Source organism: Mobula birostris, chromosome 25 (genome assembly GCF_030028105.1).
Source record: "Mobula birostris isolate sMobBir1 chromosome 25, sMobBir1.hap1, whole genome shotgun sequence".
In the NCBI taxonomy this organism is placed as follows: domain Eukaryota; kingdom Metazoa; phylum Chordata; class Chondrichthyes; order Myliobatiformes; family Myliobatidae; genus Mobula; species Mobula birostris.
The window spans coordinates 10,641,427-10,667,184 of NC_092394.1; the positions used below are offsets into that span (position 1 = coordinate 10,641,427).

Consider the following 25,758-nt stretch of genomic DNA (forward strand, 5'->3'; position numbering starts at 1 on the left):
ATTATCTATTGAACGATCAGTGTGGATGGTACGTGAAAATTTTTTCTCTGTATCTCAGTATATGTGTCTTCAAACCAATACTATACGATACTGACAGCTGGTTTTAAAGGCAGGGGATTACAGTCTCAAGTACCATGCTCTGAAAGCTGCAGCTGTTTTAGATGAAAATAAGAATGCTTTGTCTGTGTATCTACAGACACATACGGGACGATGCCAGCCTTACCATGTATGCTGCCGTTAGCACCTGGTAAATAACGGACTGTGCTCCGAGTTCGGCTTCACTAACCAGTCCTGTGAATGGGAAATAACACAGTCAGGCTCTGCTGGGGTTTAATACTCAGGGCGTAATGCTGTCCGCTCTGAAGTCAGCAAGGTGTCTTGAAACTGTTTTCCCCTGGGTACAGTTCTCGTTATCGCCTGCAGAGGAGCCAGTGATCTATGTCTGGGTCTCTTCTGATACAGTTCGGGCATCCTACTGGGGGGGAGGTCTCCCTCTCTCTGACATCCTCAGAACAAATTCTTGTTAAGCATTAGAAGTTACAGAACTACAGTGGTCAAACTCCCCCAAAACTTGCCCTGGCAGATGGCTAAGCCCCTCCCATGCTTTACTTGATGAGTGATTAGCCCCACCCCAAACACAGTCTGACAGCTGTTTGGCCCCGACCCCACCCACCCTGACCCCTGGTTAAGTCCCGGCCTCATGACCTGCTGCTGTCAAAAGAGTCAGAGGTTGAATGCCAAACATCTATTAAATTCAATCTTGATAATACCTTCTTTATGAAGTAAAAAAAGACACAAAAAGATTAGAAGATGTTTTAAAAGAACTTAAAGTAGATACATTAATTAAAATGTATCAATGTAACGGTAAAAAGTTTTTACCCTTCGCCCCTGGAACTGTTTTTCTCCATTCCGATACACTGACTCACTGGACTTTCCAGTGAGGGACCCGGTGTGGGTTCAATGGGCAGATTTCCGAGCAATAGGTTCTGTGAAAACACTGGGTTTCTGAGCTCTCGCACTAGATCCCGCTGGGGGTCCAGCATGGAATGCAACTGGAGAACCAACTGCAGGAACGTTTGGAACTTGTGTTGTCCCCCGAGAGTCCTGAACACTGTTCCAGGGGAACCTCTGGCGTCTCTGACCAGCACACCCGAACCAACATGGGAGTAACGAATATACTCCTGATACATAGAAAATATTGGCTCACAAGCCCAGCATTTCTGACCCATGGTACAGGTCGATTGATCTCCAGACCCTCAGAGTAGAGACTGGCTAGCTAAGGGCACAAAGAAATGAAAATAATGGCAGATACAAATGCCCAACTCGTAAACTGTCTGTGAGTTACTGCATATCCTACCCTCCAACCCGGCAATACTGTGTACTATCATGCTGGCAAATATTTTCATTTTCTTCATTCCTTTTGTTGATGAAAATTGCATCTCTGCTTGGTCTTGTGAAGATGGTGGTGGGCCATCTTCTTGAACAGCTGGAGTCCCCCTGGTGAAGGTATTGATGGGATGGGAGGTTCAAGATTTAGGCCCAGCAACAATGAACAAGTAGCAGTATATTTCCAAGTCAGGGTTTGCATGACACGGTGGGGAACCAAAGTCAGAGTCAAAGGTGGGTGAGTAACTGCACTTCACGTTGATAGGGGACACACTCTCGTCCTGGTCAGCAGTAGTGAAGGGCATGAGTGTTTATGATGGTTAGATGGCAACCAAATATATGAAAAAAAATGATGCTGATGCTGAAATCTTAAACAATAATCAAAACCCTAGAGACGGGTTATCAACCGTTTTATGCCAATGGCCAATACCATTAGACAAGGGGTCCGTGGACCCTAGGCTGGGAGCCCCTGTGAGCCTAGAAGAACTCAGCAGGTCAGGCAGCACCTATGGAAGCAAACAATGCAGGCAGACATTTCAGACTCAACCAGCTTCATCATGGGCACTACCCTCCCCATCACCGAGGACACTACACCCCACCCCCCCACCGTGTTCACTACACCCCCCCACCGAGGACACTACCCCCCCCCAACCACTGAGGACACTACTCTCCCCACCGAGGACACTACACCCCACCCCCCCACCGTGTTCACTACACGCCCCCACCGAGGACACTACACCCCACCCCACCGAGGACACTACCCACCCCACCACCGAGGACACTACACCCCACCCCCCCCACCGTGTTCACTACACCCCACCACCGAGGACACTACACCCCCCCCCCACCGAGGACACTACCCTCCCCACCACTGAGGACTCCTTCAGACTATAGTGCATCAAGAATGCAGCATCCATCATTAAGGACCCTCACCATCCAGAACCTGCCTTCTTCTCATTACTACCATCAGTGAGAAGGAACAGGAGCTTGAAAGCCAACACTCAACGCTTTAGGAACAGTTTCTTCCCCTCCGCCATCGATTGCTCAACACTCCCTCATTGTTCTCCCTGTGCACTCTTTATTAATTATGTTGTAACATGGTAATTTTGTTGTCTTACACTGGACTGCTGCCATGAAACAACAAATCTGACGGCAAGAGTCAGTGATAATAACTGGATTCTGATTCTGAAATTGGCCAGGGCCCCTACACTGGTAAATGAGACCAGCTGGAGTCTCAACAACTGGGACAGGAGAAATTACAGACTCTGTGTACAACTTATCTCTGCAGAATTCTAAACGTAGACATCAGTGTGTGGAAAGGAGCTGGAATCTGAAACCATTGGAGGGCTTTCTGGATATTTATAGAGAGACCAAACACAGCTGATTGGTTAACAAGCCTTCAGATGAGAGGTGGGGTGGGAGGAGCTGAAAAGGAGAGTGGATGTTCAGAGCCAGTTGCTGCAGCCTGGAATGTGTTCCTGCACGGACCAATGTTCCCACGGAAAAGTTCAAAAGGTAACTGGACAAAGAGTCCATAAGACTAGGAGCACAATCTGGTCAGTTGGCTCATCGAGGAGCAATAATAACTAGATGGGGCAATCACTGACAAACACAATAACAAAATGCTGGAGGCATTCAGCGTCTATGGAGAGAGTAGCAGAGTCCAAGCTGAAACATTAACACCGTTTCTTTTTCCACAGAAGCCGACAGACCCACAAGAGTCTTTCCCAAATTTTCTATGCTTATTTCGGATTTTCAGCATCTGCAGAATTGTTGACATTCACTTTTCAGCTCAGGAACAGGCCATTCGGCCCACAGTGTTGTGGCAAACCAAAAACACTCAAACACTAATCCCTCCATCTTCCTTACCTCCATGCATCTATCCAAACATCCCTTAAAAGCCTCTGATGTACCTGGCTCTGGTTATGGGCACTGGTCTGAAATGTTTAAGTTTAGTTTTATTGTCATTCAACCGACACATACGAGGGGTAACTGATGAGTTTGTGGCCTAAGGTAGAAGGAGTCAATTTTAGAAAACCTAGACATTTATTTTTCAACATGGTCCCCTCCTACATGTACACACTTAGTCCAGCGGTCATGGAGCATACAGATCCCTTCCTTGTAGAAGTCGGCGCCTTGGACCTCCAGAAAGCGGTCCATAGCAGGGGTGATTGATAAGTTTGTGGCCTAAGGTAGGGGATGAGTTATTAACTTTCTGCATAATCACACAAAGAGTTGAACTGCACATGCATGTAACGAGAGCTGTATAACTCCACGACCGCTGGACTAAGTGTGTAAATGTAGGAGGGGACAATGTTGAAAAATAAACGTACTAGGTTTTCTAAAATTGACTCCTTCTACTTTAGGCCACAAACTTATCAATTGCCCCTTGTATATACTGCTAAACGAAACGACATTGCTCTAGGCCTAAGCTGCAAAACACAGCCCATAAATCACATATTTAACCTACAGTAAAATAATATTAACAATATTAACAGATAATAGAAATATTCTGTAGGTGTACAAATTGATAAAAAGTGGATATACAACATATACCACAGTATAATGCTACTGGCGCTGTCATAAGTAATGTGTACTGGGTGGGCAGGGTGTTGAGATATCTCGCAGCCTGGGGAAAGAAGCTTTACCCAGCCTCACAGTCCTTGTTCTTATACTGGGGTACTTTCTGCCTGACGGTCGGAGGTCAAAGAGATTGTGGGATGGATAGGAGGGGTCCAGGACAATGCTGAGGGCTCTGCAGGTACAGCTCTTCTGGAGTATGTCCTGGATATGAAGGAGAGAGACCCCAGTGATTCTCTCCTGACTCCTGTTCCAACCTGCTCTGACTCCCACGTCCCTGGTGTGAGGGAGAGAGACCCCAGTGATACTCTCCTGACCCCTGATACAACCTGCTCTGACTCTGAGATTTATGGGCCAAACAATCTTTGATCACCTTTTGCTTCAATTCAATTTGAGATTCAACTATTTCCCTCTTCCTGTATTGATCAACTTCAGCTGCTCTGGGAGATGTCTTCAGTCTGAGACCTTACCCTTGATGTTATGGCACGAGATTTCAACGAACAGCTGCATAAATTTATGATGTGCCAGAGGGGAGGGGTCTGCCTTTCCTCTCAAGTTACCTCTGGAAGGTTTCCAGACCATCAGTCTCCACAGCCATTAGGCTTTCCTGGACCTGTGTTTACATCTTCAGATGCTGCTTGATTTGGGGATTTATCTTAAATCTACTTCAGCCCATTGGGACTCTGCCTTTTCCAAAAGCTCTCTTCTGGAAAGCGTTGTAGGACTATTAAAACAAAAGCTTCACACCATATTAAAAGTTTCTTCCCCCAGGCAGTTAATCTGATCAACATTCGAGTTGGCCTCAAGTGCCCTTCTATTTATTATCTCTGTCACTGTACTGTAAACACTTTAAATCATTTGTATAATGCTGTTTATATTGTAAACACATGCTTTTATTAATGTATTTATTCCACATCTGTACTTTAACCTCTAACTTTATTTTTTACATAATTGTTTACTCTGTATAATTGTTGAATGTTGCTGTTTTTGTTGCATGTCGCAGCGACACACCACACAGTACGTGTAAACTACTGTAGATGGCAAATAAAGTTGATCCTACATCCTGACCCTACGAGTGATAACTCCTGTTAACCAGACAGAAGGTGGGAACAGTGTTCAAGATTCAAGATTTATTATTGCAATTTAAAGTATGTTTTATGTATTGCTCTGTCCTGCTACCGCAAAACAAAAAATTTCACGCCATCTTGTAAGTTTCTTACCCCAGTTAATCTGGTCAGCCATTCTAGTTAGCCCCCCATCCCCCTCTATCTACTACCTCAGTCACTGCACCGTAAAGACTTTAAACCACCCTTCATTATGCTGTTTACATTGTCAATGCATGCTGGTATTTATGTATTTATGTACATTTTATTCCAGATCTGTACTCCAGCCTCCAAGTGTTTTTAATATAATTCTTCATAATTTAAAAAAGTTCTTTGTTCCACGTCACACCAACATACCACGGCAAATCCCTAACACATGTGAATGTTTATAGTGAATAAAGTTATCTTTGACAATGGTGTAGGGACATAATATGGGTCAGGGAGGGGAGGGGGCTCATTCAACACTCATTGACGTCAGTTCACACATAGAACGTGGAAAAGGCCCTTCAGCCCATTATGTATGTACCAAACACAATGCCAAATTCAACCAATTCTCTTCTGGCTGTACATGATTCATAACCCTCCATTCCCTGCAATATTTCCAATACATGCAAATGTACAGGCAAATAATGTTGGTCCTTGATTTTTTATTGGCATTTTTGTCCTGAATAAACGGCTTTCTACACCTCTTCATCTCACCACCCGCACCCCCCGTCTACCACCACCTTCCCCTCTCCTGCATCCATGCTATTTACCTGAGTGACCTCCTAAGCAAGTCATTCCCACATCCACCCACTCTCCGTAAATCCTTCCTACAACCAGCTGACCAGAACTCCCAAGTGAGGTCTCACCACTGAGGTAGCACTCCCTATCAAGGGGGGAACTGGCTGCTCCCAGCAGCAACTGATGACAGGTCAACCTGAGTCGATCAGCTTTAAACCTGTAGACCAGTTTTCAACCTGAGCTACACAGCTTCCTGGCATTGAGGCTTGGGAAGAAGTTGAATCCATTGAGCTAGTCAGGGATTGCATGTGTGGACATCAGGGAGGAGGTACAGGTACCTGAAAACCCACACTCAACATCTTAGAAATATCTTCTTACCCCTGCCATCAGATTTCTAAATGGTCCATGAATGCAACCTTGCTATTTTGCACTATTCATTTTTTTAAAATATTCACTCAATGGCGACTTTATTACAGGAGGTACCAAATGAAGTGGCCACTGAGTGCATGTTCGTGGTCTTCTGCTACTGTAGCCCATCCACTCCAAGGTTCAGTGTGTTGTGTGTTCAGAGGGGCTCCTCTGCACACTGGTGTTGTGACACGTGGTTATTTGAGTTACTGTCGCCTTCCTGTCGGCTTGAACCAGTCTGACCATTCTCCTCTGACCTCTCTCTCACCTCTGGATGTGTTTTGTTCTGCCCGCCATTCTCTGTAAACTCTAGAGACTTGTGCGTGAAAATCCCGGGAGATCAGCAGTTTCGGGGATACTCAAACCACCTCATCTGGCACCAACAATCATTCCACAGTCAAAGTCACTTTGATCGCATTTCTTCCCCATTCTGATGTTTTGGTCTGAACAACAACTGAACCTCTTGACCATGCCTGCATACTTTTATGCATTGAGTTGCTGCCACATGATTGGCTGATGAGATATTCTCATTAACGAGGAGCGCAGGTGGAGCTAATAAAGCGGCTGCTAAGAGTACGCCTGTGATAGTAAAACTGATCTGGATTCTGATTCTATGACAGAGTACTTGTGGTTTCTGTGACAGAATTTTCCCAGTGTCCTTAATGGTAAAGAGCCAGGACCATTCAGTCGGGGGTTTGATTACCTGAGAGGAAGGTGCCGACCTCGTAGGTCCACCACTCGATGCACAGCATTAGCATGCTGGGGACGGCGAGTTGGACAAAACCCCCCCACTCCTGTAAGCAGTCGGCTGACCAACCTAGGGGGAAGGGACAGAGTTACTGCTCCAGTACGGCAAACATGGGGAAGGGCACCGAGCCGCAGCAGACTCCGGGAAACCGGCACTTGAACCGCTCCGGAGGGTCGAACTTGAGGTCAGAGTGCAGGGTCAGTGGCAGGACTCTTAGCAGTGTGGAGGGACAGGGGGACCTTGGGCGTCCACGTCCGTAGATCCTTCAAAGTTACCGAGCACGTTGACAGGCTGGTTTGATGACATTAGGTTCATTAGTCACACATACATCGGAGCAAACAGTGAAATGCATCAATTGTGTTAACAAAGGCTTGCTGGAGGCAGCCGGTGAGTGTCGCCACGCTTCTGGTGCTGACATAGCTTGCCCGCAATGTTCAGCAGAACAACATGCAAGCAACATACAACAAGACAGACACAACAGCAAAACAACCCCCCCACACCATCAGGGATCCTTGCACCCTACCAACAGTGGCCCTTGATATTGCTGGGGATTAAGGAGGCATATGGTGTATTGGCCTTCATTAGTCAGGGGAATGAGTTCAGGAGCGGCAAAGTAACATTACAGTTCTATAAAACCCTGGTCAGGCCCCACTTGGAGCATTGTGCTCAGTTCTGGTCACCTCATTATGTGTGTTTGTCCATCGTCGACGTCGATGAGGACCTCGACACCATTGTGATGATGTCGAGACTAGCGCGTGATTTGGATTTAAGTGAGGGAGAGTTGCACTGCGTCAGCCTCACCCTCTCTTCCCAATTCCCATCTGGATCCAGTGGCAAGACAGAGTCAAGACGGCTGGAGATGGGACTAGGCGCAGTGGATGACCAGGACGACTTCTGTGTCTTGTCCTGCTCTACACGTTCCATGACGCTTGCAGAGACCAGCTTCTTGACCGTTGGACCTTCCATTGGTCTCGTCCGCTCAATCCGCCGGAGTCTGTCTTCAAGTGCTGGGATAGACAACTCCCTGTCTCACCGAGGGTCTGAGACCCGTCGGCTACCCTCACCTGGCTTAGCCGGCTTGTCGAAGCTGTTGCCCGGGGTGTGGCCGCTGTCGCATGCAAACAGCTACGAGGAGCCGCAGGTGAGAGCTGAGTGCCAGGTGGGGACCAAAGGTGGACTAACCGCCTTGAAAAGGAAGCAACATGTTCCCCCACCAGAGGTAATACCCCTCCCTGACACCCCATACACCTCATTATAGGAAGGATGTGGAAGCTTTAGAGAAAGCACAGAGGAGACTTACCAGGGTGACGCCTGGATTGGAGTACACGTCTCGTGAGGACAGGTTGAGCGAGCTGGGGCTTCTCTCGCTGGAGCGAAGGAGAATGAGTGGTGACTAGCAAGGGGTACAAGATTATAAGAGGCATTGGTAGAGTGGACAACCAGCATCTCTTTCCCAGGGTGGATATATGACTGGGCATAATTTTAAGGCGATTTAGGAAAGGGTGAGGGGGAATGTCAGAGGTAGTTTTTTCTTTGTCTCAGAGTTGTAGACGTGTGGCAGGCACTGCCACGGGCGGCAGTAGAGGTGGATAGATTAGGAACATTTAAGAGACTCTTACACATAAGAAAAATAGAAGGCTATGTGGGAGGAAAAGGTAAGGTCGACCACGAGACTGTGCAAGAAGGTTGTGGGCTGAAGGAGCTGTGCGTGCACACGCAGTAACGTACCTGCCCACGTGCCCACGTACAGCTTCTTCTTCCGAATGTACAGAAACAGGAGAATCACTTGGAAGTACTGAGAAGTAACATTGGCAGCAGCCGATCCCCTGGAAAGCATGAAAAGACGTGTTATAAATGCTTCCAAACCCGGGTTGCTACTCAGTGAACGAGGGCAGCACAGTGGTAAATAATAGAGAATAATAGGTAATTTCTAAAGTAAGGACATGTTCGGCACAGCACTGTGGGTCGAAGGGCCTGTATTGTGCTGTAGGGTCTCTACGTTTCTGTTTTCTATGCCTCACATCACCGGAGACCCGGGTTCAATCCCAGCCTTGGGTGCTCTCCGTGTGGGGTTTGTGCATTCTTCCTGTGAGCGCGTGGGGGAACTGCGGCTTCCTCCAGAACATGTGGGTTAGTCAGGTTACTGGCTGCTGTAAGCCAATGCTGGAGTGTAAGGGGGAGTGGTGGAGTCCACGGGGAATTGATGGGACGGTGGAGAGAATCAAAACTGTGAGGGGTAGAGACAGGGTAAGTACAAGTGGGCTTTCTCCCCTGAGGTTGTGTGGGACTAGAACGAGAGCTCATGGGTTAAGGGTGAAAGGTGAAAGGTCTAAGGGGAACGTGAGGGGGAATTTCTTCGCTCAGAAGGTGGAAGGAGCTGCCAGCAGAAGGGATGGGTACGGGTTCGATCGCAACATTTAAGAGAAGTTTGGATAGGTACATGGATGGGAGGGGGTGTGCTGGGCTATGGTCCAGGTGCTGTTGATGGGACTAAGCAGAATAATAGTTCAGCATAGACTAGATGGGCTGAAGGGCCAGCTTCTGTGCTGTAGTATTCCATGACTCTAAATGATTCATGCAGACTCAGTGTTAGTGGGTAATTGTTTGTGATTGACAAGGACTCAATGGGTTGAAGCTCCTCTTTCCCTGCTGTATACCGTTATGTCTGTAACGCCCTGGTTAAGATTTCATGGAGGTATTTCATGTCAGCAGTTCTGTAAGAGCAGTCTGTTCTGCTTTCAGCCTGTTAGGCTTTGAACTTTGTTGTTCAGCTTAGGAATGCGGTGTCAGCCAATCAGGATGGTGGCATCGGGAGAAGGTTCTAGAGAACACTGGACAGGGAGGTTTTTGTGAGGTTCAGGGGTGTGGGGAGGTCTTTGTTGGCGGGAGCTGGGAGAAGTCAGGAGGGAAGATGGCTGAGGATGCCGACCCTGTTGCATAAGGTGCTTTGTGCAGATGAATGGCTTCGAGGAGGAAGGACCAATACTCTCGTGGGAGAGCCCGCTTGTTTGAAATGGATTTCGAGTGACATTCGGAACGTGCAGTGCGTATATCGAAATCAACTGCTCCTGGAAGATGTGAGCTCCTCTGTGCACATGTGACTGTTTAAGTATAATGGGCCCTTTTTGTTTTTTTTCCCTCTTTCTTTCCTTTAATAACTGGTTGGTTAAGTTAACATTCTTAAATATACTCCTTTATAATTGTATGCAGTGTATGATCTGCGATTTCTTGCCAATCATCCAGTTGAGGTATAACACTAGAAGTCACAGAAACAGAACAAAACAGGGGTGTTGGGGGGGGGGGTAATTCAGCCCTTCAAGATGACGCACAGTACCATGTGATCACTTAGGCCCCAGGCCTAAATTCCTGCTCTGCACCAGTTCCCCAAAGCCCTCAATTCTTTGCTCTTTCTATAGTTCATCTACCTTCTCTTTAAACACTTTGAATGACCCAGTCTCCACAATTCCATAATGTTTATAATGTACTGGGCTGCTGCTGCATAAGGTAACTTTTCATGGCATTTATACCTGTGCACATAAGCCCGTGATAACAATAAACTTGAACTTTAGAGATTGTTAGAGTAAAAAGTTGCCACAATGCATGAATTTTATTATAGTTTGTTGCATTACTCACTGTTTACCCAATATTTATTTATTTATTGAGATACAATGCCGAGTAGGCCCTCCCGGCCCTTTGAGCCGTGCTGCCCAGCAATCCTCTGACTTAACCCCGGCCTAATCACGTGACAGTTTACAATGACCTATTAATCTATCAACTGGTACGTCTTTGAACCGTGGGAGGAAACCGGAGCACATGGACGAAACCCACACAGTCAAGGGGAGGACGTACAATCTCCTTACAGACAGTGGTGGGAATTGGATCCGTGTTGCTGGAACTGTAAAGAGTTGTGCTGACCACTACACTACCCCTTATGATCGCTTTTGTCTTTATTTCCCCCAAATCATGTTTTGTGTCATTTGGAACAGTGCCTCGTTTCAATCAACTGTTAAGAGACTGGGGTTGCGTTGGCCTGAATCGTGCCCAGGAAGACGTGCTCAGGACACAACACCGATAACGGGAAGCTGAGGTTACAGCATGGATTGGTCACGAGACGGGAGGTCCTCCACATTGCCAGTGGGGACAGGGAGAGAACAAGAAAGCAAAAGTGAACTGGAAGAAGGGGGAACATGCCCTCTTCTCATTATGACCATCAGGGCGGAGATACAGGAGCCTGAAGGCTCACATTTGGCGTTTTAGGAACAGTTTCTTTTCCTCCGCCATCAGATTTCTGAACAGCCCCTGATACCCATGGATACCACCTCACTATACCTCCATTGCACTATTCATCTATCTATCTATCTATCTATCTATTTATTTATTAAAAATTTATTTTATTTATCAAATGTTCATTGAAACATACAGTGAAATGTGTTGTTCACGTCAAATTAATTCAGCAATTAATTGTGCTGGGGGCAGCATGCAAGTGTTGCAATACTTTCAGTGCCAACATAGCATGCAAACAATTTACTAACACTAACCCACCACCTTCGGACTGTGAGAGGAAACCCGATCATGCGGAGGAAACCCACTCCATCACGGGGAGAACGTACAAACACTTTACAGGCAGACACAGGAACTGAACCCCAATCGCTGTGACATCAAGCACTGTACGACTTATACAACATAAATTATTATAACTTACAGCACTTTCCATGTCTTTGCATTGTAGTGGTGTCACAAGACAACAAATTTCACAATATATGTCAGTGTTAATATGTCTGATTCTCCATGGGTTACAGGTTTGACATCCTTAAGTGAGAGTAGGTGCACTGGGAACTGGAATAGGAATTGGCTTATTATTGTCACATGTACCTTGGTCTTGCCTACTCTTCACACAGATAAATTAATCACACAGTTCACTGAGATAGAGGATCAGCAACTTTAAATTCCTCGGTGTTATCATTTCAGAGGACCTGTCCTGGGCCCAGTAAGTGCAGTTACGAAGAAAGCACGGCAGCACCTGTACTTCCTTAGGAATTTGCAAAGATTTGGCACGGCAGTTAAAACTTTGACAAGCCTCTGCAGACGTGTGGGGGAGAGTATATTGACTGACTGCATCATGGCCGGCTACGGAAACACCAATGCCCTTGAATGGAAAACTCTACAAAAAGTAGTAGATACAGCCCAGTCCTCAATGAGCTCCCCACCACTGAGCACATCTACATGGAGTGTTGTTGCAGGAAAGCAGCATCCATCATCAGGGAACCCCTCTACCCAAGTAATTCTCTCTTCTCGCTGCTGCCATCAGGAAGAAGGTACGGCGGCCTCACTACACTCACCACCAGGTTCAGGAACAGTTATTACCCCTGATGGTTATCAGACTCATGAACCACAGGGGATAACTTCACTCAAATTCATTTACCCCATCACTGAACTGTTCCCACAACCTATAGTCTCACTTTCAAGGAATCTTCATCTCATGTTCTCAATATTTATTGTTCATTTATTTATTCTTCTTATTAATATTATTTCTTTTTTTCCTTTCTTGCATTTGCACAGTTTGTTGTCTTTCACACACATGTTGTCCACCCTATTGGTGTGCTCTTTCATTGATTCTATTATAGTTATTAGAGTATGCCCACAAAAAATGAATCTCAGGGTTGTATATGGAGACATACATGTACTTTTGATAATAAATTTACTTTGAACTTTTGAACTTGAATGTTGACTAAGGTAAAACAGTAACAGAAGGCAGAATAAAGCGTAACAGCTACTGAGAAAGTGCAGTGCAGGTAAACAATAAAGTACAAGATCATAATGAGTTAGATTATGAGGTCAAGTCCCCCTTTTCACACTTACAGCACTCCCAGAGTCAGCACGTGGAGGAGGAGGTAGTTTACCAAGGCGTTGAAGATGTTGGCTATGAGGCCCGTGAAGACTTGCGGCAAAGTGATCCCCTGGAGGGCAGACGAGAGGGAAGTCAGCTCTCCTGGCTGCCGCCTTTGAGGGCAGTCGACAGACCGCGAACAGGATGTGATGTGGTGGCACAGCGTGTGGAAGTTCCCCCGGGTTCCGGTCCCCCCGCCCCCGTGTTGAGCTGATCTCAGCGGCACTGCGGTGTGGTGGGGGAGAGAGGGCTCAGTGGGGCATTGCCATCAGGCCATGAGGGCTCCTCGAGAATAATGAGGTGGTAGCAGTGACTGCAGCACAAGGGGTAGGCTGCCCAACAGTCAGACCAAACTCACTGGACTTTAGAAGAATGGTGGGGGGGGGGGGGGGGAATCTCACTGAAACTATTGAACATTGAAAGGCCTAGAGTGGACGTGGAGAGGATGTTTCCTATAGTGGGTGAGTCTCGGACCAGAGGGCACAGCCTCAGAATACGAGGACATCCCTTTAGAAAAGAGGAATTTCTTGAGCCAGACGATCGTGAATCTGTGGAATTTACTGCTCCAAACTGCTGTGGAACCAAATCACTGGGTATATTTGAAGCAGAGGTTGATTGGTTCTTGGTTAGTCAGGGTGTCAAAGGTTACAGGGAGAAGGTAGGAGAATGGGGCTGAGAGGGGTAATAAATCAGCTGAATGGCCTAATTCTGCCCCTATGTCCTATGGTCTAATATGGGCATCGGGGAGCCTGTCTTTGCTTCATAAAACAAAGCAATGAAGTTCTTCCAGTAACCTCAATCCCCGAAGAAATTTGGGAGACAGTACAAAGAGTTAGATTTCTATTAAGTCCTTTGCACCTTAGGAAGTCTCAAAGCTTTCCTCAGCTAATGTGGTACTTCTGAAGCAGGGACTGGTTATGATCCAGCTGAATGGCGGAACAGTAATGAGGGGCTGAATAGTGTCTTAGAACATAGAAACTATTGATGCCAAAATTGTGCTGATATCTTAACCTACTCTAAAATGATCCAACCCTCTCTCCTTGCATAGCCCTCCATTTCTCTATCATCATTGTGCCCAAGTTTCACAAACGTTCCTCCCCGGCAGCACATTCCACGCAATCACCTCTCTCTGGGTACTAAAAAAAATTCCTCTGACACCCCTCCCTGTATTTCCCTTCGATCATCTTAAAATTATGACATTCATATTAGCTATTTCTGCCCTGGGAAAAGTCTCCGGCTGTCCACTCAATCTATGCCTCCTATCATCATCTATACATCTATCAAGTCAGCTGTCATCCCCTGAGAGAAAGACCCTAGCTCGCTTAATCTATTCTCATAAGGCATGCCGTCTAGTGCAGTCTGCAATTCCGGTAACTCTCCTCTGCACTCTCTTTAAAGCGTCCTCATCTTTCCTATAATGAGGTGACCAAAACTGAACACAATATTCCAAGTGTGGTCTAACCAGGGTTTTATGGAGCTGCAACATTACCTCACGGCACTTTAAATTAAATCCCCAACTAATGAAGGCCAATGTAGCATACGCCTTCTTACCAACCCTATCAGCTTGCCTCTTCTTGGCCTTTGTCGTAGTGTGGAAGATGGGTCACTAGAGTGATAAATCTCTGCTGATTTGTAAACCTATATTGCCTGTTTTATGCTGTGCTCAAAGGTGTAAATTGTCTCCTCGACTCTATTCCATCTATTACCCATGCAAGGAGGGAATTCTGAATACCGAGAGGTGATGCCACCCTCTGCCCCATCTCACATCTGGTCCAAATCACCGACCACTAAACTTCTGAAACTTACCACTGATATCAGGGCTTTAGGCATCTATCTTGAAGGATCTCCACCACCTGAGCCATGCTGTCTTTTCACTTCTACCATCGGGCAGGAGGTAGAGAAGCCCAATGTCCCACACCACCAGGATGAGGAACAGCTACTTTCCACTTCTGGAACTGACCTGTACAACCCTAGCCCTATCTCAGTAACGAAGCCTATGGATCACCTCTTGCACAACCATGGATTGTGTCTTTCTTTTTGCACTGTTCTTGCATTATAGAGTTAGAATTTTTCCCTCCCTCTCTTCACTCTCTCTTATGATTAATGTATAGTTAATATACTTTGTACCTACGTGCCTGTTATGATGCTGCAAACTGTGGTGTGTACCCCACTGTCAGCCTCTGTATGTGTCTTTCTCTCACCCTCTGTACGTGCCTCTCTGCCTTTTCCCCTCGTTCACTCTCTCTATCACACACCCTCTCTCTCCCTCTGCCGCCTATGGCCCATGTCTCTACCTTAGCCTGTGGTCCTATGAGGGAAGATTGGCCCCGGAGGCAGTCTTGGTCTTAACAGCATCCCAGGAGTGGTCCACACCGGGACAGATCCACGCCCAGGACATTAATCATGAAATGCTACCTCACCAACTGATACCTGTTTGGGCTGACCGGAAGTGCACTGAGAGCGGTAAGCGTAAAGGAGTTGGGGGCTTGCTGTTCTGGTTAACAATGGATGGTGCAATCCTGGTCATATTACGATCGAGGAACGTGTTTGTAGACCAGATATTGAACTTTTTACTGTTGGACTCCGGCCATATTCCACCGAGATACAACAATGGGCGTCACGGGAGGTTGTTTCTGCCTGTGGCCATCGAACGTGCAGCTCCTCCTGTGGAGGGTCAGACACCCTGAGCCAATAGGCTGGTCCTGGACTTATTTCCATCTAGCATAGTTTGCATATTGTTGTTAGATTGTTTGTGGTTTTCGTATTTCTATATATTTATGCTCTATTCTTGGTTGGTGCAGCTGTAACGAAACTCAATTTCCCTCGGGATCAATAAAGTATGTCTATCCTATCTATCCTATCCTATCCTAACTTGCTGATCATCACTGATGGGCCAGTAGAAGATCTGCTCCAGTGAGCATGTGGGAACTAAATATCAGAGTCTGGAAGTTTTTTTTTTCTCTCTGTTGTACATTGTTTCCTGTTGTCTCCTCCAGAATTTGCCCTTCACTGCACTGTGTCACTGGCTACCCTGGAACAGGAGACCATTCAGCCCTTCGAGCTGGTTCCACCTTTCAATGAGATCACAGCTGGCCTGTACCCTTCACTGCATTAAAACAAGAGACTGGTGGAAATACACAGCGCCTGTGGACTCATTAGAACGTTCATCGTCTACACCTTTTGTAGACTGGGGTACCAAGTGAAGAGCAGTCTAACAAAAAGCCACTGATCTCAGAATAGTTAACTCAGCTTGTTAATGAGGGCCCTCCAGAGGACCACAACCTGGTCTTGGTTTGGAGGCTTGCCTGCTTCAATGACCCGAGAGCTATTGGCTGGAGTAAGGCGTTATGCTTTGGCTCTTGGTAGGGTCACCCATGCCAAACAGGTCAAAGGGTAGAGGCCAGACTAAGAGTGGTCCACTGGTCCTCCAGGTTCGGGGGTTTAGCTCAGGGCTAACGACCCTGACTGGTAAAGTAAGATTGTTAGGGAAACAGCAACGAAGAACCCTGCATCTGAGAGAGGTGGTATTACTGAATCTTCACCCAGAACTTGTGTGATTGACGGCAGTGAAAACTGAGCTACTGACACGATGAAAGAAGCCCAAGATGGAGACCTTCATTGCTGCCCTAAATGCAGGTGGTGTAATAGAGTTAATGAGGGCAATCACGTCCATGGATGAGGTTATTTACTTTGGCCTGGTGTCTGCTCCTGATATTTTCTCTCTGCCAGATGAACAACTCTCTGGGCTTCTGACTGCTTGAGATGTGAAGGGGCCTCCCTTCCCACCAACCCCACACCTGGCTATTTTGCCCTTTATTCTCCTCTCCTCTCCCTGTGGGGAAGGAACGGGCCTCCGCCTGCTGCCTCCCTGCAAAGGCACCGCTGAGATCAGGAACTTACTGTGTGGGCAATCGTGGGGGGCAAACCTACTCCAGCACCGTGCCACCTGGAACAGGTTCCACTTTCAACATCCACTCGCTACGCATCCTCAGCACTTAAAAATGCATCTTCTACCTGAAGGCAGCTGAACTTCAAAGGGAATGAAACTGAAGAATTTCACAAGTTGTTTTAAAGCAACAGTCACTGAAATCAGTAAAGCAAAATGCTACAGGTGCGGGAAATCTGAAATTAAAACTGAAAAGGATAGAAATACCCAGCAGGTCAAGCAGCCTCTTTGGAGAGAGAAGCACTGTCAGAAATAAAACATGTTTTCGGTTGCAGGGAATGGGAGGGGGGTGGGGAGAATGAAAAAAATGTCTGTGAGTGGACGGACACCGGGAGAAAGCGAGTGACACAAGTGGTACTGGTGATGCATGAGGGAGGGTGGTGGAGGCTTGATAAATGCAGTTGACCTGCTTTGAGGAGGTGTAGCCAGAGGGAGATGATAGCAACAGAGGAGAGAGGGGAAATAACAGCACTGTGGGGCATGATGGAAGGTATTCAGCAGGTCGGGCGGTATCTGTGGATAGGTGGACGGCAAGTCGGTAGTGTTGAGGAAGCAGGGAGTCTCCAGAAGGACTTGGGAAGATTAGGAGAATGAGCAAAGAAATTACAGACCGGATAGTGTAGTGATATGTGTGGTCACGCACTTTAGCGGAAGGAGTAAAGATATGGACTATTTTCTAAATGGGGAACAAATTCAAAGATCAGAGGTGCAAAAGGATTTTGGAGTCTTAGTGCAGGAATCCCTAAAGATTAGGGAATCCTGATCTAGGTTGGAGGTTGAGTCAGTAGCAAGGAAGGCAAGTGCAACGTTCGCATTAGTTTTCAGAAGACTAGAATATAAAAACAAGGATGTAATGCTGGGGCCTTATAAGAGTTTGATCAGACTACACTTAGAGTACTGTCAGCAGTTTTGGGGCCCTTATCTGAAAAAGGATGTGCTGGCATTGGGGGGGGGTGCGGTCCAGAGGAGGTTCATGGGAATCATGTCAGGAATGAAAGGGTTAATGTGTGAGGAGCATTTGATGGCTCTGGGCCTGTACTCAGTGGAGTTTAGAAGAATGAAGAGGGATCTTACTGAAACGTATAGAATATTGAAAGACCTAGTTCGAGTGGACATGTAGAAGATGTTTCCAGTAGTGGATGAGTCTAGGACCAGAGGGCACAGCCTCAGAATACAAGGACGTCCCTTTAGAACAGAGATGAGGAGGAATTTCTTCAGCCAGAGAGTGGTGAGTCTGTGGAACCTGTGGTGAATCTCATTGTCACAGTTGGCTGTGGAGGCCATCATTGGGTATATTTAAAGCAGAGGTTGATAGGTTCTTGATTAGTAAGGGTGTCAAAGGTTATGGTGAGAAGGCAGGAGAATGAGGTTGGGACGGATAATAAATCAGCCATGACCAAATGGCAGAGCAGACGATGGCTGAATGGCCTAATAAGCCAGCAATAATAAACCTGATTCTGATTCTGTCCCAGCATATTACCATGGTATACAACTCTATCAAATCCTCCCTCAGCTATTTCTTTTCAGATTCCTCTAATCTCTCCTCGTAAATGTAATTCCCCCAATCCCAGGAAATATTTTCGACAATCTTTCATATTTTTTCTAATGCCTTCACATTTTCCTATAATGCAGCAACCAAAGTCCAGAATTTTGTATGCCTCATTAGCTGCTGCCTCAGACCACATTTCTTTTTAGCTCTCTCAATTTTGCATTCATATTTGTTATGTTTATTTTGTTGTATATTTGTTGCACCAGTTTATTATGTACAATTCATGTTAATTTATGTTAATTTATCTCATGTTTATAATGCAGTGCTGTGCTGCTGCCGCATAAAACTAATTTTCATTGCACATACCCTTTTTATGACGACACAAAACTTGAAGCGCTTTTTCAGTCTTCCCTGCCTTCTTCACTGATTTCTCTCTCTGCCTTTCCATCCCTCTTAGAACAGTATCCTTCATTCTATATTGCCACTCCTTGTTTCCCAACCAAAAGGAAGACCACTTTGTCTTCAACCTCCAGTACGGTTCCAAATATGACCAATGCTCCGCATGTACTCCGGCTGGACACATGACAGTCACCTGAACCCAAAAGATGTCAGATAGCCAGTTGTTCCGGTTGGTATCATACCAAGCCAGTACTGTGTTCTGTCTCAGGGTTCCAGCATCTTTCACAAAAAAACCTAAAAATATAAGAAATAGGAGCAGGAGTCGGCCACCTGACCTGTTGAACCTGCTCCACCATTCGATAAGATCATGGCTGATCATCTCCATCCACCCAGCTTTTATCCCCATAACTCCTAATTCCCCTGCTATGCAAAAATCTAGCCGTGTATTAAATATGTTTAATGAGGTAGTCTCTACTGCTCCCTGGGCAGAGAGTCTATCAGGATGCCGTCTGGATTAGAGAGCATGTCTTATGAGGGTACATTAAGTGAGCAAGGGCTTTTCTCTTTGGAGTGAAGGAAGATGGGAGGTGACAATAAAGAGGCACAGATAGAGGGGATAGCTAGAGACTTTCTCCACAGATTCACTACTCTCGCATCTCCATCCTAAATCTATTCCCCCGAATCTTGATGTTAGGTCCCCTGGTTCTGGTCTCACCTACCAGTGAAAAACGACTTTCCTGCCTCTATCCCATGTATCCCTTTCGTAATTTTATACCTTTGTCCAAGGTCTCCTCTCATTCTTCTGAATTCCTGTGAGTATAGTCCCAAAGGCTATACCCCTCATCTCCAGAATCGACCTGCTGATACTCCTCAGTAATGCCTCCAAAACCATTCTCATCTGACCCTATCAGCTCCTCCATCTCTGTTAAACAAGCTCTCACTGTATCCTCTCTCCTGCAGCATCATCACTTTTATCTCTCAGCCTCTCTTGACCTTCATTCTAACCCTTTTGTATTCCCCACTCCTCTCCCTTCTCTGATGTGTAAAACATGTTGGTTTCCAACTTTTCCAGATCCTAACGAAAGGTTGTTGACGTGAAACGTCAGCTGTGCTTCTCTTCCCCCGGATGCTGCTCGACCTCTTGAGTATTGCCAGCATTTCCTTTTCAATCACTGAAATCAGCCACATCGGCCAAACTCAAAGCTGGTGATGGATGACCGTACCTGATTCTGAAGGTATCGGATCTCCAGTTGATACAGAAAGGTTGCCTGCAAAAAAAAAAACACAGAGGGTAAGAGTTGGGAAAGCCGATGGAACAGTGGTCGGTATTGAGGCAGAAATGAAGCGGAGGTCACATTTCTCTTCAGAGTTGGCATCTGACCTGTGAACTGTTTCATGTCCCTCTGAACCAACCAACTTAAGCGTTCAAGTTGATAAGCCAGACAAAATACAAGGTTGACTGACCCCTTGCACCCTCCCTCCCCTTCTGCAAGTCTGTCCTCAAACAGGGATTGGTATTGGTACTTGGAATTGGTTTATTATTATCACTTGTACCGAGATGCAGTGAAAACCTTGTCTTGTATACTATTCATACAGATCAAACCGTTACACGGTGCATTGAGGTAGTGCAAGGTGAAGCACCAACAATGCAGAATAAAGTGTAGCAGCTACAGAGAAAGTGCAGTGCAGGAAAACAAAGTGCAAAACAATGACGAGGTAGATTGTGAGGTCAAGGGTCCATCTTGTTGTATTGAAGAACTATTTAATAGTCTTATTATAGCAGAATAGAAGTTGTCCTTGAGCCTGGTGGTATGTGCTTTCAGGCTTTTGCATCTACTACCCAATGGGAGAGGGGGGAAGAGAGAATGTCCAGCAGGGTCTTTAATTATGCTGGCTGATTTACTAAGGTACTGAGTAGTACAGAGAGCCCATAGAGGAGAGGCTGGTTTCCATAATGTGCTGAACTATGTCACTTCAGCCTTCTACCTTCTGCTCTGGTAGATCCTGTGCCAAAATCTGGTCAAATCATTCTCAGCCTCAGGGCAACTAGTTTAGCGATCCAGAGCCCACACTAAATAAAAAAAACCTAGAGTTCAAAGCCCACAGCGGAAGCTGGGGAAATTAAATCCAGACAATTGAATGATATATGTATTCAATGCTAATAACAGTAATAATAACTAAGAGGCTAAAGGTTTATCATTAAAACATAAGGTTTACAAGCATCTCTAGGGAAGCGTATCTGTTATTTTTTGTATGTTTGTCATTTTTAGATATATACTCAGTCATCACTTTATTGGATACTCCTGCTTGTTAATGCAAGTATCTAATCAGCCAATCATGTGGCAGCAATGCATAAAAGCATGCAGACATGGTCAAGAGGTTCAGTTTTGTTCAGGCTAAACATCAGAATGGGGAAGAAATGTGATCTGAGTGATTTTGACCATGGAATGATAGTTGGAGCCAGATGGGGTGGTTTGAGTATCTCAGAAACTGCTAATCCTCTGGGATTTTCATGCATAACAGTCTCTAGTGTTTACAGAGAATGGTGCAAAAAAACAAAAAAAATATATCCAGAAAGCAGCAGTTCTGTGGGCGAAACTGCATTGTTAGTGAGAGGGGGCAGAGGAGAATGGCCAGACTGGTTCAAGCTGACAGGAAGGCAACAATAATTCAACTGGCCACGCATTACAACAGTAGTGTGCAGAGGAGCATCTCTGAATACACAACACGTCGAACCTTAAAGTGGACGGGCTACAGCAGCAAACCACAAGCATACACTCAGTGGCCACTTTGTTAGATACAGGAGGTCCAAACAAAGTGGCCACTGATGGTATATATGTCCTTCCCAGTTTATAAACACTCAACGCATGTATACCAATCCATAACGAGCGTTTGAGAGACCAGTCAGATGGAATTACAGCAGGTGCAGGATTATAAATGACTGTTCTTGACACCAACTGGAGGTTTGCCGTATCAACCTCAGGAAGAGTACATTCTAATTAACTCTCTGATGGCCACTTTTGCAAATCCTGTCTACAGATAGACACGTCGTCCATGCTGGTAGCAGTGTCCTTTTTAAAATAGGCAAGAACACTTAAAGCCTTGGAGACACAAGAGTGTGCAGTGTGCAGATGCTGGAATCTGAACCAACACACACACACACACACACACACAAACACGCACCACTGAGGAACTCAACGGATCAGGCAGCATCTGTGGACAGTCGATGTCTCAGATCGAGAACTTTCATCTGGACTGGAGCTCCAGAGTTCCTCTAGCTTTTTGTGTGTTATATTTAAAAACTTGTTTTCAATAAACAATAAATAGGTTGAACAAGTTACGTCTTTATTCTTTGGAATGTAGAAGGTTGAGGGGGGACTTGATAGAGGTGTTTAAAATTATGAGGGGGATAGATAGAGTTGACGTGGATAGGCTTTTTCCGTTGAGAGTGGGGGAGATTCAAACAACAGGATATGAGTTGAGAGTTAAAGGGCAAAAGTTTAGGGGTAACATGAGGGGGAACTTCTTTACTCAGAGAGTGGTAGCTGTGTGGAACGAACTTCCAGCAGAAGTGGTTGAGGCAGGTTCGATGTTGTCATTTAAAGTTAAATTGGACAGCTATATGGACAGGAAAGGAATGGAGGGTTATGGGCTGAGTGCAGGTCGGTGGGACTAGGTGAGAGTAAGAGTTTGGCATGGACTAGAAGGGCCGAGATGGTTATTGTTATATGGTCACATGGTTATATAAAAAAAGTAATTTAAAATTAATATTATTAACCTGAGGGAAGCTCAATAATTTGTTATTATTGGATTGAATGTTAAAAATTAGGTGGCGGGTGGAGACACATTTCTACCAAAGGAGGTGTAATGCGCACCTTCCCTCCAATAGCCTCGGAAAAGGTGTAGCACATGCCTATCCCCCCAATCAGAGTCACGTGAAGGCACGGGAGCAGTTGGTGGATGGTCGTATAAGCACCCGGTGCATATCACAAGTCCTGGTTATGCCAAGCAGACAATCTCTAAACAGCACTGACAATGGCTGGGGTCACCCGTCCTGTAAAGGCACTGCCCAGAAGCAGGCAATGGCAAACCACTTCAGTAGAAAAATTTGCCAAGAACAGTCACGCTCATGGGATCTTGATCAGCCACGTCATACACCTCAGCACATAAAGATGTTGGTGTTGAGGATTAAGAATGACAAATCAAAATTTAAGATGCTTCTTCAGACTATCAGTTCCTATAGTTCCTAGTCACGTCTGCATACAACTTCCGCTGAGTGGGAACTGCTCACTACTACCCCCACCCCCACTTGTGCGAACTATTCAGGTTAAGAACAATTTCCAGGTACTCAACCATACTGTAGGCTGGGGAGGACCTGTGTAGTTAGCCAATTTCAGACCTCTTAACTGCCCTCTAAACTGTCCCAGTAAATCAGTTTAAGTGTAACTGGAAACCAAGCAATAAGCATTGGCCTTAAAAGGAATACACACATCCTGTACCTGATTTAAATTATAAATTAATCTAAGTTTCCTACCCACGTATTCCCTGCTGAGATGAATTGGCATTGGAGCACCCAATGAGTTTTGGGCTCCTTATTGAAGAAAAGATGTGTTGGTCCGGAGGAGGTTCTCAAGAATGATCCCAAAAATGAAAGGTTTAACATAGAAGAGTGTTTGGTGGCTTTAGGCCTGTACTCACTGCAATTTAGAAGAATGAGGGAGACAGACGTGAGAAGGCACAGAGGAACATCTGGAGAAGTTTCTGAAATGCCCGGTTCGCTGCCGCTGCTACTGTGCGATTGAGAATCTCTGGAGAGAAGGCCCCAAAATCCCGGCTTTGCCTGCTGCTGGTGACCGAGGCTGGGGTCGAAGCGTTCGGCAGAGATGGTGCTCGGTACTCGGTGTCGGAGGCTCAAAGTTTTCGGACGATTCAGAGTCGGACTGCAGTCGGGCATGGCAGGGAGAGTTTTCTTCCTTCTCCCGTCTGCATGAGATGTGGGACTTTCGAGAGACTTTGAATTTTTTTTACTGTGTCTATGGCCTGTTCTTCATCAAGTTATGGTATTGTTGCACTGTTGTAACTATATGTTATAATTATGTGGTTTTTGTTACTTTTTCAGTCTTGGTCTGTCCTGTGTTCAGAAACATAGGAACATAGAAAATAGGTGCAGGAGTAGGCCATTTGGCCCTTTGAGCCTGCACCGCCATTTATTATGATCATGGCTGATCATCCAACTCAGAACACCGCCCCAGCCTTCCCTCCATACCCCCTGACCCCCGTAGCCACAAGGGCCATATCTAACTCCCTCTTAAGTATAGCCAATGAACTGGCCTTAACTGTTTCCTGTGGCAGAGAATTCCACAGATTCACCACTCTCTGTGTGAAGAAGTTTTTCCTAATCTCAGTCCTAAAAGGCTTCCCCTCTATCCTCAAACTGTGACCCCTCGTTCTGGACTTCCCCAACATCGGGAACAATCTTCCTGCATCTAGCCTGTCCAATCCCTTTAGGATTTTATACGTTTCAATCAGATCCCCCCTCAATCTTCTAAATTCCAACGAGTACAAGCCCAGTTCATCCAGTCTTTCTTCATATGAAAGTCCTGCCATCCCAGGAATCAATCTGGTGAACCTTCTTTGTACTCCCTCTATGGCAAGGATGTCTTTCCTCAGATTAGGGGACCAAAACTGCACACAATACTCCAGGTGTGGTCTCACCAAGGCCTTGTACAACTGCAGTAGTACCTCCCTGCTCCTGTACTCGAATCCTCTCACTATAAATGCCAGCATACCATTCGCCTTTTTCACCGCCTGCTGTACCTGCATGCCAACTTTCAATGACTGGTGTACAATGACACCCAGGTCTCGTTGCATCTCCCCTTTTCCTAATCGGCCACCATTCAGATAATAATCTGTTTTCCTATTTTTGCCACCAAAGTGGATAACTTCACATTTATCCACATTAAATTGCATCTGCCATGTATTTGCCCACTCACCCAACCTATCCAAGTCACCCTGCATCCTCTTAGCATCCTCCTCACAGCTAACACTGCCACCCAGCTTCGTGTCATCCGCAAACTTGGAGATGCTGCATTTAATTCCCTCATCCAAGTCATTAATATATATTGTAAACAACTGGGGTCCCAGCACTGAGCCTTGCGGTACCCCACTAGTCACCGCCTGCCATTCTGAAAAGGTCCCGTTTATTCCCACTCTTTGCTTCCTGTCTGCTAACCAACTCTCCACCCACACCAATACCTTACCCCCAATACCGTGTGCTTTAAGTTTGCACACTAATCTCCTGTGTGGGACCTTGTCAAAAGCCTTCTGAAAATCCAAATATACCACATCCACTGGTTCTCCCCTATCTACTCTACTAGTTACATCCTCAAAAAATTCTATGAGATTCGTCAGACATGATTTTCCTTTCACAAATCCATGCTGACTTTGTCCGATCATTTCACCGCTTTCCAAATGTGCTGTTATCACATCCTTGATAACTGACGCCAGCAGTTTCCCCACCACCGACGTTAGGCTAACCGGTCTATAATTCCCCGGTTTCTCTCTCCCTCCTTTTTTAAAAAGTGGAGTTACATTAGCCACCCTCCAATCCTCAGGAACTAGTCCAGAATCTAACGAGTTTTGAAAAATTATCACTAATGCATCCACTATTTCTTGGGCTACTTCCTTAAGCACCCTGGGATGCAGACCATCTGGCCCTGGGGCTTTATCTGCCTTCAATCTCTTCAATTTACCTAACACCGCTTCCCCACTGTGATATCACACTGGAGGAATATTGTATCATTTCTTAATGCATGCATTACAAAATGACAATAAAAGAGGACTGCGTGTCCTCGTAATCTAATCTAATCTCATTGAAATATTGAAAGGCCTAGATCAGGGGTTCCCAACCTTTTCTATGCCATGGGCCCCTACCATTAGCCGAGGGGTCCATGGACCTCAGGTTGGGAGCCTCTGGCCTGGATAGAGTGAACATGGAGAGAATGTTTCCTATAGAGGGGGAGTCTGGGACCAGAGGACACAGCCCAGAATACAAGCATGTCCCTTTATGACAAAGATTAGGAGGAATTT

At 45.9% G+C, this 25,758-nt stretch overlaps 1 protein-coding gene across 8 annotated transcripts in view; it reads right to left on the bottom strand.

Annotated features, from left to right (window-relative positions):
• LOC140187559 (multidrug and toxin extrusion protein 1-like) overlaps positions 1-25,758 on the bottom strand; it is a 69,010-nt gene that overhangs the window by 14,173 nt on the left and 29,079 nt on the right. For 5 of the 8 annotated variants that reach the window (XM_072242972.1, XM_072242969.1, XM_072242966.1 and 2 more), the window contains 5 exons: positions 19,893-19,937; positions 12,808-12,905; positions 8,677-8,774; positions 6,904-7,017; positions 224-291 (listed from right to left, as the gene is read on the bottom strand). In XM_072242972.1, coding sequence (XP_072099073.1) covers positions 224-291; positions 6,904-7,017; positions 8,677-8,774; positions 12,808-12,905; positions 19,893-19,937 — 423 coding nt within the window. The remainder of the gene's footprint in view (positions 1-223; positions 292-6,903; positions 7,018-8,676; positions 8,775-12,807; positions 12,906-19,892; positions 19,938-25,758) is intronic. The other 3 variants (XM_072242967.1, XM_072242970.1, XM_072242968.1) reach the window with 3 other exon arrangements.